The 18,414-nt window shown below is 31.2% G+C and overlaps 1 protein-coding gene across 1 annotated transcript in view; it reads left to right on the plus strand.

The window, feature by feature from the left end:
• RhoGAP1A (Rho GTPase activating protein at 1A) overlaps positions 1–18,414 on the plus strand; it is a 108,277-nt gene that overhangs the window by 51,916 nt on the left and 37,947 nt on the right. The window contains exons 9-19 of the mRNA XM_080168263.1: positions 1,172–1,424; positions 1,638–1,707; positions 10,644–10,694; positions 11,514–11,585; positions 11,777–11,840; positions 13,757–13,832; positions 14,112–14,209; positions 14,689–14,757; positions 15,044–15,110; positions 16,119–16,199; positions 18,009–18,107. Of these exons, the coding sequence (XP_080024389.1) occupies positions 1,172–1,424; positions 1,638–1,707; positions 10,644–10,694; positions 11,514–11,585; positions 11,777–11,840; positions 13,757–13,832; positions 14,112–14,209; positions 14,689–14,757; positions 15,044–15,110; positions 16,119–16,199; positions 18,009–18,107 (1,000 nt within the window). The remainder of the gene's footprint in view (positions 1–1,171; positions 1,425–1,637; positions 1,708–10,643; positions 10,695–11,513; positions 11,586–11,776; positions 11,841–13,756; positions 13,833–14,111; positions 14,210–14,688; positions 14,758–15,043; positions 15,111–16,118; positions 16,200–18,008; positions 18,108–18,414) is intronic.

The raw sequence follows: 18,414 nt of genomic DNA on the forward strand, positions 1-18,414 counted from the left end.
CAGATCGGGGTGAGCCAACTTTCCACCAATGAGAGCACAGCATTCTATAAAATGCCGCGCTGTGATTGGCTGAAATTCGGATCACCCCGATCTAGCTTACCACTAAAATGATTTAAAGATCCAGCTCTGCTCACTTTTAATACAACTTTATGCCCCTCATGAAGTGAGGGGACATTGGACTGTAAATTACAATAGTACCCAAAGTTTTTCACATTATCGTATCGTTAGCTAAAAAACTTAAAGTACTTTGATTGAATCTTGATCTGTTGTTTCAAAACTAGTGGTATCTCAACTTTTCAGACAATGATTTTATTAATAATCATTTAGGTTTTATATCAATTTTGTCTTATTCCCAAAGATCTCTGATACCCACAAATGAACTATATGTTTATACAAGTATTACCAATTAAATTCGCTAAATATCATCTTATTTATCTTAAATTACGTGCATGCAAAATTAAATAAAAATTGGCCAACATTTTGCACATTATGCAAGCTTATTAGTGGTTAAGGTAAAGAATAAGTAAAGTTGCTTATTTACATTAAATATTTTTATTATTTTAAAACCAATATACTCATGTCTCATTTTTGTCTAAAGCTTAGGATTTCGGAAACTACTGGTCAGAATTGGGTAAAGCTTTCGTTTGAATAAAATAAAGAATTATACACCAAACAATTCTTATATGACATTTCCAATAATTGTATTACAATGCTGTACTATTTACACACTTGCTTTTATCTTATACAACCAGTATAAGTTAGATTTTATTTTGTCCTAAAACTTGTTCTAAAACGCTCAGTTTTCCTCATTCTTGGTTCTCAAGGGAATCTTAGAGTAACCTACTAAATCAATTATACGCTAACTTGATGTTAATAGCTTAAAAGTTGGCTAAAAAAATTGCATTTATGCCATGATTTAATGCAAAGATGTATTGCATTTTAAACTAGCATTAAGGGGGAGAAAGGGATCATTAAAATAGCGTAAAACCATCCCTGGAGCTATGTGAAGCTTTATTAAAGTTGAAAAACTAAATTGATTTGGTGGTTTGCAAGATCTTGACGGACAAATAAAAATACAATAGGATAGGTATTAGGTCTTTCTAAAGGTTAAAAATATAGTTAATTTAAATAAATACCATTAAAAAAAAACATAATTTTATATGTTTTTCAGGCGACCATCTTTGGAGAAGCCGCGGCCCGAGGCGCGCCTATCCACCTTGGACCGGTCCCAAGGACTCAAATCCGAGGCCCGCATGTCGACTCTTGAACGGTCCCGACCGCTGAACCCAGACGCCCGGCCCCTGAAGCCCCTGGGGGTGGCGACAACCGGGGGAAGTCTGTTGAAGGGAGTGGCTCCGCCCCTTCCCAAGCCGAGGAAGTTGAAACAGTCGCTTGATTCTGGGGACAAAGAATCTATCAGCGAGGTAAGATATATTATTCAAAGCGCAACTACTCTATGATTGTTGCAGTAGTGTTTACGTCCGTCCGTATTTAACTATTAATTGCTGCTAATTTTATCTGTAAGTAAGCAACTTTGTAATGAAAACAAAAAGCATTTTTGCTTAATGGCCGATTTAAAAATGATGAAGCTAAAAACACTTACCTTAACAAAACATTTACTATTTGTTTGTTTTCAGCCTTTGTATGACGCTGTCTGCAACGATGAACCAGAAGATGAATATGACAATCATCTCCTATACGGAACAGGTTAGTTCTATAGAAGCTGCGCACCTACGATTTCATTAACTACTAAACTGATTGAGTTCTCTATTTTAGGGAAGCTTCAAATAGATTTTGGGATGGTTTTTGGGCTTCTTTTCTTCCCTTCCAATCCACTTGGAATAAAATAATTGTGCCTTCGTATATTTAGGGGCTACAAATACAAAATAGCCAAAAACTACCCTAGGATCTATTGTTTCAGACAAATAAAAGCTACATAATTTTAAATATTACTAGTGGCTGTGTATCTAACATTTATGGATTCGAGGGTACAGAAAATATACCAAAACCAGGCAGAAAAAAATGAATAACCTTAAACCATTTGGTGATCTTTCTGGGGCTTCCTTACAATGGAGAACTAAATCAGCCTAGTGGTTAGCGATATCTTAACGGACAAACAATTATTTTGTACATAGTATAATAAATTGAACCTAAATGACCTAAGATATGTTGATAAATTAAATAGACTATAGTTAATAATTTTTGCTAGAAAGAATACACCCATAATTTAACTAATAGTGTAGGCAACTAATACAAAATATTATATAGATTGAATAAATAAGTTTGGGTATTTCAGAAAATTAATATTTTTTATGGTTCTTTCTTTACCTGCTACTAGTACCTTCGCCCCTAGCATCTAATGACAGAAAATTAGACTTAAACCATCCAAAGATTTTTAATAAGAAATTTAATAGCCTAAAACCATCCCAGTAGCTTTGTGAAGCTTCCCTATAATGGAGAACTATATTTTAGTAACAAAAATCATACCAATTTATTTTGGCTTAACTTTTATTACTATATATTCTCTATTAATAATTGCCATTTTTAAAATATAAAATATTCAGATTTTCTATATATTGATTAATCTATGTAAATATATTCCTTAGCCTAGCAAATTTTACTGCACCCCACCCAAACAAGGCTAGCATAGGCAAGTAATAAATAAATTATTTTTATGTAATTAATCATGTCCTAATGCTAATATTACTTAAAAAATAATCTAAGAAATTGGTGTTTTTATCTTTCTACATTTTAAAAGTTTCTTTCTCCCTCTTTCTCTCATACCCTCTTTTCCAGTATGGCTTCGAAACCGATTAATATCCGGTGGATGAGAACCGGTTCTCAGTCATACTGAAAAATCATGTATAGCATTGGATTACAGGCACAAATATTAAAATACAAATTTTAGAATATGTATCAGTTTTATAAATTTTCATTTTGATATTCGCAAATAGCTGTGTGTAATACGATGCGATAAATAACCATTCTTTATTCTTGAATTTTTCTCCCGCTCTTTCAATGGAAACCACCATCCTTGTTAAATAAAGGAAAACACATGTTATAAAAATCAACGTGTTAACATCAATAACACTTTAAAATGGGCAGTTACAATGATTCTGAAAAATACCCTTCTCATTTAACTATTAACATTAAATGAAATATTATAAGTAAATAATATTTTTTTCTGGGACGATTATGCATAAAAATACTTTTTAGTTCCTTATTCTCGACTAGTTGATGCGCCTCTATCATCTAGAGACTTTTTTAGAATGAAAGGCAAAGGAAGAAAACAGCCTAAAGCCACCTCAAGGCCATTGTGAAGCATGTTTTTTTTTAATCTTAGGCTACAGACAAAAAAAACTTACTACTTTATATAATAGGATAAGAATTATTTTCTTATTGCTTCGGACCTTGTGGACATTGAAATCCTTTTTTATTATCCCTGTCCCACTAGAATGGGGATAAATGATGAGGCTTAGAAAATTAGAAATTCTAAAGTTACTTTCAATGCACAGGAATTCAACAATAGGTAAATGGAATCTAATTTATCCTAAGAGATGAAGAGATAGTGCAATGGAAGATACTTATCTTTTCATTCATTTTTGATGTATTAAAAAGAGAGATAATACGTTTTTATTTTGGATTCATTTTGGCCTTTGAATTACACAAAATATTTTTTTATCTTTCATTAACTAATCTCTGAATCCCAATTTATATTGTTAACTTTAGTCAGGTTGAATTAAAGTGTTAGTGCACTTATTAAAATTTTAGAAAAGAAGGAAAAGTTTTGGTGCTTTCCCTCCAAGAGCTTTAAAATCACTTAAAAATAAGGGAGGGGTGGGGGTGGTATTCATATGCCTTATCCCTGCAGGAATTTCTACTTGGACAGAAAATAATTTTTATTGTACGTCTTTACATGAAAGGACAGTAATCTTGTTTTTATTTTGTTCATTAAACAATTCACAAGTTTTTTACATAGAAATTTTTTGAAAGGCAGAAGAATAATTTTGGGCAATTCTTTTGGCTTTAATCCTTTCAGCCATATTTAATACAGTCTAATGTAATGTACATGTTATGAATAAAATGGTTAGAGGGCATAACAAACTTTCTTATAGTAAGTTTAGGAACATACCAACATATCAAATTGTAATGTTTAAACGGCAAAATATATTCTATGATTTTTCTAGGAATTACTGTAATAAATAAGATAATTCTTTGACCTACAAGTGGATGCACCCCAAGCCTCTAGGGGCTTCATAGACGAAGGGGCAATAAGAGGCCTAAACCAACCCAAGTCTTAAATCTAAAGAAGTTTCCCAAAATGTATAATCAATCGGTTCATTGGTTAGCGAGATCTTAAATTAGAACCAAAATTTGAAATAAGTAGCACTATTAGAACATTTTTAAAAAAATACGATCATAAATGTAGAAAAGCGTTGCATTCAAAATATTTATAAGAAAAATATTTATTAGCCATGTTCTACCCCTGTTTGAGTATGATGATCAAATAAGAAAATAAGAAATTGCTTCAAGCTATTTCATCAGGAATGAAGAGTAATATTATGGTTGTGTCCCCCAAATTCCGCTGATTGTATTAAAATCGTCATAATTGTAATTATATTACTACATTCCAAACGGTCTCTTAACTGTTTAGATTCGCCCTTATTATGTATTTATCTTTTTAGGACTATAAAACTTTTTGCGAATATGACAATTTGCGTCATTGATAGCACAGCGGGTAATACAACTAAGTAGGTAGTATATAAAAGTGTTAATTCAGTTCCCCTGGAAATCACAAAGGCTCATCCTTTTACAGAACAGTTAGGGCTGGTTTTTTTTATTTGTTTAGATTTTGCTAACTATGATTAAGAAAGGTATAAAATGTCTTTTAAATAATTGAATATTTAATTTATTACAGATCTCCATTGCTTGACTGTATAACATATCACTGTTCTTTTGCCTAGATTATTGTTTTTTATTGTTGCTGCTCATGGATATAGTTATTGCTTGTTTGCTTTAAGATTATAATTCTTAATATTCAAATTGGTAATTCCTGCCTTTTTCATCCACTCAAGATTTACTCCCCTCTCAAAACTCTGTGCACATTAGTCTGGCCCAAATGAAGGTCTAAATCGCTTTTCAATGTGCGCAATGTAAATATAGGTTATGTATTGTTTGTAGATTTTAGCCCTATAATTGATTTTAAGAAAAAATCTATCGCTATCTCGTCAAATGCATTTTTATTTTCATTCTTTTTTCCCCAATTAATATAGCCTTACACCAGATATAAAGCAAAACATCAAATTTTCTGTCTGTTTGTTTACAAACATTGAAATAAAATATTAAAATCACCAGGAATAAACATATGAAGAAAGAAAGTATAAAAATTTATTTACGTACAATTACAATAATTTGGGAAAGCTAATTCATACTGCAAAATCATTGAAGAAAAATAATTAAAGATAAGCCTTACTCTTTATTCCTGGTTTAATAAAAAACAATCAAATTATTTTTTGCAATATTAATTTTTTTATTAGTATGCTTTTTAGAAAGTTGAATATGAGAATAAGTATATTACATATTTTTTTACCTTCATTTAATTTCTTATTTAAGTAAATTGTCTCTTTTTTGGCGACAATGTCTGTTGAGCCATGAAATTTATTAAAAACACTTTTTCCTATTTTATGTCTTTAAAATGTATTTTTTTAGAGTTTTTCGTCATTTCTCTTCTCATAAGACTAATAGCTACTGTTTTAGTTCAATTTCTTACACAAATTATCAATTTAAATAAAACAATGTTTTTAGACGTTTTTCGGAATTATTCGGCAGGAATGGCGGTTCTGCCTACTTTTTATAATTGCTTCATATTTGAACTCTAGTTACATTATTTTAGGTTGGCAGTTCTTTATTATTATTATTTCTTGTTAAAATCATGAAAATATGAAGTTTTTTATAAAAAGCTTAAGATTGAAATTTCGAGGTCAATTTTCATTGTAGAGAGGTCTAGTTTTCACCAAAAGGTCTACATTTGAGCCGGTAACAACTTCAAGGTATGCGCAAATTGATATGGTAAAGATTTAAAAATTCATGTTTTTTGGGCCAGTCTAGTGCACATTGATAGTAAAACAAATGCCTAATCTATAAGATTATGGAGCTTTTATAATATAGTCTGTATGTATATCTATCTACCTTATTACTACTTTATTGGCTAATTATATAATAAGAAATTGATGTCTATTTGATTAGTAAAGCCTAATGAATTACCCACCTAATAAATTTTCGTGAACTCATTTATTTTTGTAGAAATAAAATTCATTTCAGAAAACTAATTTTTAGATATTATACCTTTCTTTTCATTTTTCTAGGGTATGTTCTTACGTCAGAGCAATTAACGTTTTTTTCTGTTATTGGCAATACCTTTTAAAATTGGCTGCACTTTTAAACATAATATTTGGGGGCTTTTATTTTGCGCTATTCGTGGAGATAATTAACTTTGTTTAAAAAGAAATATCATCAATTTGACTTCTCCCTCTCCTATATTTCAGTAAGTCCCCTTAGAGTCCTTAAGGGGCGTAGCCACTAGTAAGTAATAATTTAATCTACTTAAACCTTTAAAGAAAACACTTGACATTTAAAAAAGGTATTTTAGATAAACCCACATTAAATTTACATTTATATCATTTTGATAATTACTCGAGGCTACGTCCTTATAGAAAAATTTAGGAGCATTGAGGGAAGAGGCAGGGGTGCCGGTGGTCGACCCTCCTCTTTGAAATTTAGCTTTGAAGAGAAAAAGTTTAAAACAATAGGGGAGGGTGGAGTTTAACCTCATAAAAAAAAACTTTCCTGGAAGGTTCACTGTTAAGGAGAACCGTATCAGTTCAACGGTTAGCAAGGTCATTCGCGATAAACACCATCCTGTTACTTTTATATTAGGATACGGCTCTTAATTAAAAAACATTTTAGTAGATAATTTGTGTTACAACCGTGTAGTGACTGCTTGTATTTTTATGAATAAAGGGCTGGCCATTTAAAGGGTTAGGGGGGGGGGGGGAGATGATGGGAGAAAGGTTGAGAAAATAGGAAAGTGTCATTGGTATTCTAAATTTCTTATAAAGATGTATAGAACAAAACTGTTAAATAAACAAGTAGCTAATGTAAAGGTGTAGACAAAATTAGTAACTATGACAACCTACTTTAAGTTACTTCACACCTAGGCTCTAGTGAAGTGTAAAGATGGTGAGGTAAATAGCCTAAAACCACCCCAAAGACAATTATAAAGCTTCCGTGACAAGTACAATCAATTTTGATAATTTTTTTCAAGATCTTTAAATCAGACAAAAAATATAAGTACTTTATTTTATAGGATAGATTGTTCTTTTCCAAATACTCAAATGCAGAATATTCTGTCCTTAGTATCTTATTAATAATGCAAGGAGTAAAGTGATCTCGACTTATTAAAACAAAACTCTCCTCTTTAATTTTGGTTGAAACATCTGAACACTATCTATGAATCAGCCAAGAGCAAAATGAATGGTGAAGTGAGTTGCGCATTTATGATCAGGGCTCGCCAGTTGTTTTACGAATGATTGTAAAATTGCGGCTGCCAACCCTCTATAACAAAAACTTTTACCATTCCAAACGATTAAAACCACTTTTTATCTTTGTTCAGTTTGAATTTGGCTCTTGAAAAAAATCTTATAGAGGTAGGATGTATTTCTTTCCGAAGGGAACGATTTCACCAACAACTCTATATGGTTTCTCTTTTCAGTAAGGATTTCCTTTTATTTTTAGAAGGTTGCTGAGGGTTTCAAAGATAAAAAGATTATTGAACCCCTCCCTAAAAAATATTAGTTTAGGGAAGATAATTACTCTACCTGAGATACAACTTAAAAGCCTCGGCGGAGTAGCAAGTTTATTTTTTAAGGCTTGAAATTTAACATTAATATTGCAATATAAGTTATTCTTCTACTCTATTGTTATATTTAAGATCTAAATGTCTTTAGAAATAAAGTTTAAAGCCTTTGTATATTCAACTATACTTTGAGGCCTCTTTAAGGTTCAATTTAAAGGTATTACGGCCTAAATCTTATTAAAACCTAATTGACTTTCAGTTAGTTTAGCTGCGAAGCTTATAATAAAATCTCTTTAAACGTCTTGGTTGGAGGTATAAAGCTATTATCATGGAAAAATTGTCTGGATATTTTGAATAATAATTTTTTTATGTTATAATTTGCCACTAAAACAGAATGCTTTAGATGGTCCGCTATTTTACTTGTAAAATTATGCCTATTTGCTTCAAGAATCCTTATTTTGGACCAGGGCTATATATTTAATTCATTCTGTCACATTAGCATATTACCACATTAACAGGCTACCTAAGGTGTAAATTCTACTGTAATATCATAACAGCAGACAACAAAAGAAACCATACAAGATGTAATTATTTATTAAAATCCTGTTTATGAGTCATAGTACTTTTTGCAACTAGCTTTTATTTGATTTTTTAAGCTTCAAAAATGAATGGTTTTAAGTTTTAAAATTGCGTAACATTTCATTTAATTCTTTTCAAAATATTTCATGGGTTCCCAAGAAGTGAAGCAAACTACAATTTGGCAGGTGTTGACAATAAAGCACTGTACACAACAAATAGCTTAACTTAACTTTGATTTATTGATTTGATTGGTATTTATTATTTTTATTATTTTTAGAAATAGTAAAATGATATCTTTTGTTCACTAAATGTTTAACTAGATAATTTTTACAATGATTTTATACATCTAAAATATCCAGTAGCACTGGGTTTTGCCACGCACCCCCCTTAAATAGAAAACGTAGGGGGTGTAGGAAGGTGTACTAAAGAGGGGTGTTATATTTTTTTTAGAGGGGTTTGGGCACGCTCTAGAAAGTAACACATGGACAAACAGACAACCAACTCCTTTAGTTAAGGTTAACTTTTCCTCGTCTTTAAAGTTTTGCATTGAGTGATGCCAAAAACTATATAATAGTCTGCAAAATTTGGTTGCAAAACCTTATTTTTGATTTTTGTACACATTGTTTGTGTATGTACCCTTACGCATATAACTAAAATGGGTACCTCTTAACACTTTACCATGATTGGAGTTATATTTCAATTTATCGTCCATTGTCTTATCTCTAATATCCCTACCTCCTATGTTTTTAAGTCAAAGAATAAATGTTGTACATAACTCGAAATAGATTTAATATACCTCCTCTTCAAACTTTCCTAACCGTATCAAAAGAATACCTTTAAAATCGTTCGTTCATTTTTGCAAAATAAAATATGTTTTACCAAACAAAACATTGGCATCCACAGTCCTTAAAAATCTATTATATGGCTTTGGAAATGTTTCACATAATCTTTAAAACAGCCTGAGCTTGGCCAGCCCATTAATATTTGATTATTTTGCGAATTTATAACTTTTAGGGTTGTTTTATCAAATCACTCTTTTTCACTTTTTATAGAACTTTTGCCTTTCTCCCTCTCAAGTCTAGGAATAGTTTTTTTTATAAGCATAGCTACTTTGTCCTATAGTTTTTCCGTCAGTTCACTTAATAATCTTCGAACTGTTTGTTCTGGTAGTCAGGGATGGAATTGTGGATGTACATCAATTTATCATCCATTGTCTTATCCCTTAAGATCCCTGGTATAGTAAATGTTGCTGGAATCGATCATTTCAACATAAAAAACAAGGACTTTAAAGGTTGCTAGCTGCCCAACGGCTGAACGTACGTATTATTTTTGGCAAAGAAGAACAGCAAATAATCGGAATATTCAATGGAATAATGGAATGGTCAATAGGATGAAAAGTATTCGCCACTAGAGCTGCAAGTATAACCAATCGTCCTTGTTAATTTCTATTTCTTCTTTTTCTCTAGGCATGTCTGGAATAGTTTGTTCATGGACACCAGGATACATAACTTGAAGAAAAATTATTCTTTTCTTTATCCCATTCAAGTCGCAAAAAGTTATAATTAATGGCATTTAATGTTCCATATTAACTTTTTAAAAGCAATAACATTGGTACTTTTGGATTAAGGAGTAAGATAATTACTATTTTGCATTGAACTATCCTATTATTCCTGATATTTAGCACATAAAAAGAAAAACATTTTGTTGCTAACTTACCAAGATATATGTTTAAAATTCATATTATAAAAGTTATTTAAAATTTTTACATGCCCTGATCTATTTTTTATTAATCATGTCCATTCGACCATTTTATGAAAAAGTTAGTTAAATGTTACATGAGAACTAACTACTGAATTTGGTCCTCGTATGGTTTTAGACTATTATAGTTCTTATGGCCATGGGATGGTATTCTGTTTTTTTTTCTTCTGCCCTTTCCCTACCCCTTGGAACAGAAAGTTCCTAGATGCTAAGGGGACATCTATAGTATATTTTAAATTTGTCCACATTTCTTCAAAAATACTTTAATGATAAACAATTCAGTTAGAAATCTTTATCAACCCAATGTAAAAGAAATATATTTCGGAAGTATAAAATACTCATTATCACTCGCATCTCTAGTAGAAGTGAATCAAGCAATATTAGCTTGGTCTTTATATTAATAATGTTCTTGTATTAGTTTAAATATTAATTAAAATTTTATTCTTTTTAGGTCCCCGAGATTCAAATGGACTGGATGACAGCATGGCAAGCAAAGATTCAGGTATTAATTTATCATTTTGGAAGCGCAGCTTCAAGATAACTTTGGTATGTTCGTTTATTTGGTAGGGTGTTACCTTAAATTTTTTGACTGGCTGTTGCTGCTACTCAGTTTTTGTTCTTTGTTTTAGTTTGCTGTTCTTTTCATTAAAGTTTAAAGTTAGCCTGAAGCCATTTTTTGGCGTTACTTGGACATTATTGACCTTGTATACAGGGATATTAAGGGATAATACATTTTTATACATCCCCAATTATGTTAAACAAATTTACCCTCTTTTTATTGAAAGTATTTGTTAAAAAGATGGAACCAATTTATGAAAATTCTAAAGTACCAAAATTTGTTTAAACTAACTAATATGATAACGTGGTTACAAAACTTGGTACTAGTATAATTTACAGTCCAATGTCCCCTCCCTTCCTGCCTTGTATAACTTTACAGACTTAAATATAAAGTAAGTTTAATATTCGAGTACCCAAATAACTTTTTAGACATATTTCAAACTTTTAACATACATACAAAGTTAAGTATATGTCGTCTCAATTTAAAGTTCTTTCAAAATATTGTTCTACATTATTTTACTATTAAAGCGATGACATTCTTTGCTTTATTTTATTCTGTCTGTCTAGCAGTCCATTAAAAAAATATATATTTCTCTTTTGATGATAGATTTTTTTTGTATAATGGACATCCAATCTATTTTTCATTTTGCTGTTTTTTTTAGAAGTTCGTTTATCTGTCGTGTCTTGACTGATCTGTTAAGTTTCACTTTATATTATTTTGTTTCACTTCATATTAATAATATCTTACTTGTTTATATTTCAGTAAAATTGGACAGCAGTACAGTATCAAGTTCTGATCTGGACTTTACTGGCTCCCCATCTCTGGTTAAAAAAGGTTAGTACACCTGTTTCAGATATCTTAAGTAACAAACAAAATAACATAGTGATCAACACAATTTATTCTGACATATTTTTAAAACAAAAAATAATGCACATTTTGTCTCATTTCTTTTGTTGGATTTTTATTCTCTCTACTTTATAAAGTCGTATTCAATAATTTATTTACAATATCTGTTTTAATTTTAGTTACTGAAATGGATGAAGAGGAATCCAACTATGTTAATATCCAGTATTTCTTACATCATACTAGGTATACTCATAGATAGATAGATAGATCTATAATTTGAAGATAAAAATAAAGTCATGAACATTGTCTTAATTTAACTTTTTACTCATAAATTTGTCCTTGCAAATGTTCAGGCAAAATTACAAACTTTTTTACCACATTTAATAGCGAAATTGAGATCTCGTTAACAGCTGAATTTTGTGTGTTTTCTTATCAGTGAAGTATCATATTGTTTAATTGATATAATTTGTTTCTCCTTAAAATTATGCTAGATTTGAGAAACATAAAATTTCGCAATATTTGAGGTACTCAAACACGACTTTATGCTAATGATAGTAATCCTTTCTTGATCATGAGAGGGGGGGGGGGGGGGGGCGGGGGGTTCTGATACTTGTAGTAAAAGGAAGAAACGAGTAAAATTCCTTCTTTTTCAATAATTTAAAATATGGCGGTTTCCCTCAAAGCTTATATTATAGTCGTTAAAAAAAACCAAAAATATAAAAGTAAAGCGGGGGGGGGGAGGGGAGTTTTTTACTTTTTCGATTGTGTTTTACTGTAAATTAGTTTAGGTTATAAAGGTTATAGTTAGCCCGCACCGCAGGTTTTAGTTCCCACAGGAGCAATGCTTGTCAGATTGTATTTGTATCACTGCTAAAGCTCATAACCGTCCTTGTTTAAAACCCAATAACCTATCTCTGTTTCTCTGATTTGATTTTATTGGATTAGATCATGTCCAGGGGTTAGAAAAAGTTATTTGTGTTCAAAGATTTTTTTTTATAAATGAGGGATAATAAAAATGTTAAAGAACTTTTGTTTTCCAATTTATTTCTCATTTTGACATACGATGGTTGGTTAATATTATAAACCTAGATGTTTTTAGATTTTAAAGCCTAACATCCAGATGCTATTTATAGAAAAAAAGGAATATGAATGAATATTTTAAATAGTAAAATTTATAAATGTGTATTGTGTAATGATTTTTAAAAACATAAAATTTTGGGGCATTTTTTATGTAACTGTTACATTCCTGAAAACGACGTGGTAGATAAAGAGATAAGATTTGCAAAGTATAATCTTTTTAAATTCAACTTTTCTTTAGTTTTATTTACAATTAAAGTGTGTTCTATAATGCTTAGTTAACCTTTATATTTAAGTGAAATAAACAAGGATCTTAAGGCATAAACTAATGACAAATGTTCAATGTACATCCCCAATGATGAAAAACAAAAATATCTCTACTGAAGCTTAAAATTATTGGTTGAAACTTTGAACAGTACTAGCTTGAAACGAATTTATCAAAATATAATAAAAGTTTTATGCCAACGAATAAGATAACGTGGTTATAAAACTTAAAAGTAAATACCATTATCATTTACAGTCTAATATTCTCTCTAACTCTGGAAATTTATTTATTTATTTTGATCGTAATTGTAGTTTTGTTCTTGTTTTTTTTTAACTATTTAGTCTACAATTGCAGACATTTATTTTAGTTTATGTAGTAGATAGTGCTATTTTAGAGCACTTGTAATGTTCATGTTTTAATTTTATATCTCATTTTTAAATTTATTATTCAGTGTTTGAAGCCAGAGAGAGAGAGAGTGTGGACACTGGGCTATTTAATACAATAGTTCCCAAAGTTTTTAAATAACGTTTTCTTATTCGTTGGGGACTTTTGAATTGTGATTGTTTTATTCATTAAGTTGAGTGTTCAAACGTTTCAACAAATAATTTTGTACATCAATTTATCGGCCATTGTCTTATCCCTTAAGTTCCCTGGTTGGAAGCACCTTGTGACTTGTAAAAAAAATCCATTTGATCCCTTAGCCAAGGGGTTCTTAACGTCTTCCTTTTAAGGTTTCCAGCTTCTACATATCGCTGCGTCAAACCGTCAGTATGTCAGGTAGTCCGACACTTTTAAACTTACAAATTCATGTTTTCAGAAGCTCCCGAATTGACCGGCAGGATTCCTCTGGACTTCTGGACGCGGCCAGTGAAGATGAACTTACAAGTGTCAAGGTATGTACTAATAGATGGACAGACTGACAGATAGATAGGTAAAATAGATTGACAGACTTAAATACAGGTCGACACATATTTTGATAGGTAGATGGATGGCTGAATAGATAGTAAGATACATAAGGACACACAGACCGAATCATATCAAGATATTTGGATACTAACAGACAGACTGACAAACAATAAGACAAATAATTGGATAGATAAATGAAACAAACAATTGGATAGAAAGATACAAATCCTACAGACAATCAATCAATCAATGTTTTTTTATTTCAGTCTAATCATTCCAAATCAAGCCTGGATAACAAAAGTTTGGATAGCAAGTCAAGCTTGGAATCAAAGAGCAGCCTCAGTCCGGCTGCAGAGGCTGAAAGGTAATATTGATTGTGCAACCTTTGTTATAAGGTACAATCTGAAAATATTATTACAATATGCCTATTAAATATTCCGACATTTATACAAAAGTTAGCGTTACTGTTTTAGCTTGGTTCTGCTTTAGTTCTAGTGTCAAAGCTAAAAGCAATATAGCTTCCTATAAAATAACTAGTGGCTTTGCCTTAAGAGGGGGTGGTGGCAAACCCTCACACTTAAACCAATGGTTCAATGCCCTTAATTATAACTACCAAATTATCTTTTTTCGGGAATTGTTTTTACATCCCAAGAAAATATCCCCAAACCTTCATATGAATGGTGGAGCCCAACAGTGTCCTTCGGTAATCGATATTTTAAGCTTTATCCAGAGGGACGGGCTGATGTACAAACAGACATCGTTCTACTTTATTATTTACTTTACTTTTCTACGCCTGACTCATCTTCATAACAAAAAGACACACATAAACTTATATATTTCTAGGTTAAAGATGCAGACCCATATCCTACAAAGTATTCTGGATTCAGAGGCCATATATCTCGAGTGTTTAAGGTAGAATTTATTCATTCCTTTAATAACCAAGCTACTCTATAAATTTGATTTTAATATTCCACCCGCTAAAGAAGATCGAAAACAAAGTTATTTTTAATGCTGTTAAGGATAGATTCCTGATGATTTCTATAACATACAAGCATCTACTCTAAAACAAGCCTCGTCTGTTTGTATTTATAACCATAATTGTTTTCGTACTTTATTAATAGCTTATATTTTTAATCTTTTTTTAATGTACTGCGAAGGTTTACATGAAAACTAATTTTGTTATTTTTTTTACTTTTAGTGTATGTTTACAGTATATGAAAGCTATGAAAGTGACACTAACTACTCCCTCACCAATTATCCCTAAGGTAATTTTAAGTGAAAGAATTGTCCTAATGGTATGAAAGTATCTATGCGATTTAAGTTGGTCATTGCTGAAAATGTAAAAAAATAAATTAAAATCTGTCCTATTTTATAAAGAAGTAAGGATGGTTTTAGGTTATTTTACTGCCCTGCCTCCCCTAGATGCTAGGGTCTTAGTTGCTAGTACTAAATAAAGTGGCTTAATACGGATGTGGCTATATGGCAAAAACGTCAACATATTAAATAATTTTGTAAACAATGTTTGAAATGTATGCTGCTTGTGGCATCTCAAAACTTTGGAAACTTTCAAATAAAGGTTTATATAAAATTACCAGAATTAGAGGCTCATACTGCCATCAAGGCAGGCACACTACATGAATTTACCAATAGACAGGCTCAACCAATCAATATTTTCTTAAATATAAAAAAGGGCAATCAAAGAGTTGGTTGTCTGATTGGTGTTACTTGATATAATACCTCCTGATAAAGATAAGTACAGGGAAATAAAAAATGTATTAGGTACTTAGATTTTGAAATAGAAAAAAATATTTTTTTTGTGTTTTTATTGTAAAACCCTGGAAAACTTTGTTGAAATATTCCAAAATTTTTGTCCTTGGCATACTTACTATAATATCAAATTCTAATTTTAAACTTTTGAAATGAAAGATAAAGTGATTCATAAGAAATTGCTTAATTCTTGTTTGATAAATGAAAACTTTTATATGCTCTTTTTAAATTACTAGCTGCTACGCCCCTAGAGGCCTCTATAGGGGGACTTTAGGGGAGGGGGTGGGGTAAGTCTACTTTCACTTTTAGCTTTGGAAGTAAGGAAAGGTGGTTATTTTAGGGGTGATTTATCTTCCCTTCTCAAAAATAGTAATAAACCTTTCCTGTATTTAAAATAAACTTTACCATATCGGTCCAGAAGATAGTGAGATCCTTCACTAAACAGTAAACATACAGTAAGACAAACATTTTATACAAAGTTTTAATTGTATTCTATTTTATTTTAGGATGAGTTTGACATAATATTTTACAAAGTGCCTGAACTTTACGAGTTTCACCATCATTTCTATGAAAATCTAAAGAAACAGGTAAGATTTTTAAATTTTCGTTGTGGAGCTGACTATTTCGAATATTGACCCAACCCGTGTCACAAATGAAGACGTCAAAAGTTGTACCTTTTGCTGCTATGTCAGATGTACGACATTAATATTTAGGGGAATGTCTAGGCACAAAGATAGGCGAAACTCCTTACCATGCACAGTTAGGACTTCAAGACAAAGGTCATGCTATCAAAGGGTTGGTTGTCCGAAGGGCGTTAGACCAAATAATCAGGCACAAGATTTAGTTTATAAATACACAAAACCAAGATCTCGTGGCATATCCCGTATAGACAAGGCTATTTTCAATTATTCCTATCATTTCTGATTAATTTCTGAATTACGTAAAAGTTTGATGAAAGATATACCAACCAACTTTAACATTGTGTCGACTCGACATAAGTGGTTATTATCGCCGAAGAGCCATTAAATAAAACTGTTCAATTAAAATTAGTGGTTGAAACGTTTGAACATTAATGAACTAACCAAGCAAAATTCAAAAAATGACGCTAAAGTTGTTGAGCCAACGAATAAGAAAACTGTATCATAAAAGTTTGGAGACTAGTGTAATAAACAGCCAATGTCTCCTCCCTCCATATATTTATTGCTTTTGTGCTGTTTTTTCGAAAATGAATATTTAGTGGTGTAAGTGATAACACACCATATTTGAAATGGAAGTAAAAACAGTAAATAATTTCCCATATATTAAGCTTTTAATTAATTATACACATATGCAGTGTCTATATTTATTTTAGCGTCTAGGAAATTGGGATAAATATTCATGTAATCATTTAATTCATGTAAATCATTTTAACGGTCCTACCCCAAACGTAGGAGTCCCAAACGCAGGAGTCCCAAACGTCGGAGTGGACAAACATAGGAGTGGGAAAAACGTCGGAGTGGACAAACGTCGGAGTGGACATTGCTTAAGTAAAACGCAGAAGTGTCCGCTATTTTAATAATATGACAATTTTGAAATTTGTTTATACCCCTGTCTACAAAATAATGGTTTTGGCCGCAGCGCTCGGCCCCCTAGCCTGCCTAGCCGCAGCGCTCGGCCCCCTGACCTATAACCTAACCTAACTAAGAAAAATAAGGGGACCGAATAAAGGGGGGGGGGGGGGTGTTGGATAAAAAAATTCAAAATTGAAAAAAAATCAGAAATAAAAGAAAAATTCAAAATTGAAAAAAAAAATCAAAAATAAAAGAAAAATTCAAAATTGAAAAAAATATTTTGGGACTCCTGCGTTTGTCCACTCCGACGTTTGTCCCAAAAATCCTGCGTTTGTCCACTCCGACGTTTGTCCCACTCCTGCATTTGTCTGTAGTTGTCTGTATATACATCTATACTTCAGATCTGTTAGTTTAATGACATCAAAATAGAATTATGAAAATGTAGAGACAATAACAAGAACATTATTTATATTGTAAGAGTAGATTAATCGATATATGATTCACTAGATTTTGCACCAGGTTTTCGCGAACTTTAATAATATGATACTAACAGCTGGCTAAAATGGCGATACCACCTAATCTCATCCACCCCCTTTATTCCATACCCTCCCTTCCTACTTGAGTAACTAACTGACCAATAAGTGAGGACCATGTTAGCAACTTAAATTGATGACAAATATTCTCCTGGCAATATATTTAATTAATTATATATCAATATATAGGTTATTGTAGAGACTAGCATTGTAAATAAATCACTGACTATGACATATTTGTTTGCTAAGTTGTATAAAAAAAGTTCATCTCTATTTTTATACTTTTTATAATGTTTTTATTACAAATTTTTAGGTTGATAGATGGACAGGCGAGGAGAAAATCGGCCACCATTTCAAGATGTTGGCACAACAATCAAAAATTTATGCTCAATACCTGAAAAATTATCCTAAGGTAAGCTTTCTCTTAGTCAACCAACAACTGAATGAATTTTTAATAATAACATATTTGTTTCGAATTATTTCAGTTGTCGGTCTTACATATACCAACCTTTTGATTAAAGGATAATTTTGTTATTTTATCGTTCGGTATTTTAAGTTAAGCTTCTCTAAAATAGGGTATTTTTGTCAAACTATTTAACTGACATTAAATTATTTGCTTATTAACGGATAATAAAAATGTAAAAAGTAAAAACATAGGTCAAAAGTGCGTTATGCATTTAGAACATTAATTTTGTAGATAAGCAGTTTTATTTTAACAT

This window comes from Acartia tonsa, chromosome 8, assembly GCF_053477335.1.
Source record: "Acartia tonsa isolate MP-2025a chromosome 8, ASM5347733v1, whole genome shotgun sequence".
Lineage (NCBI taxonomy): Eukaryota > Metazoa > Arthropoda > Copepoda > Calanoida > Acartiidae > Acartia > Acartia tonsa.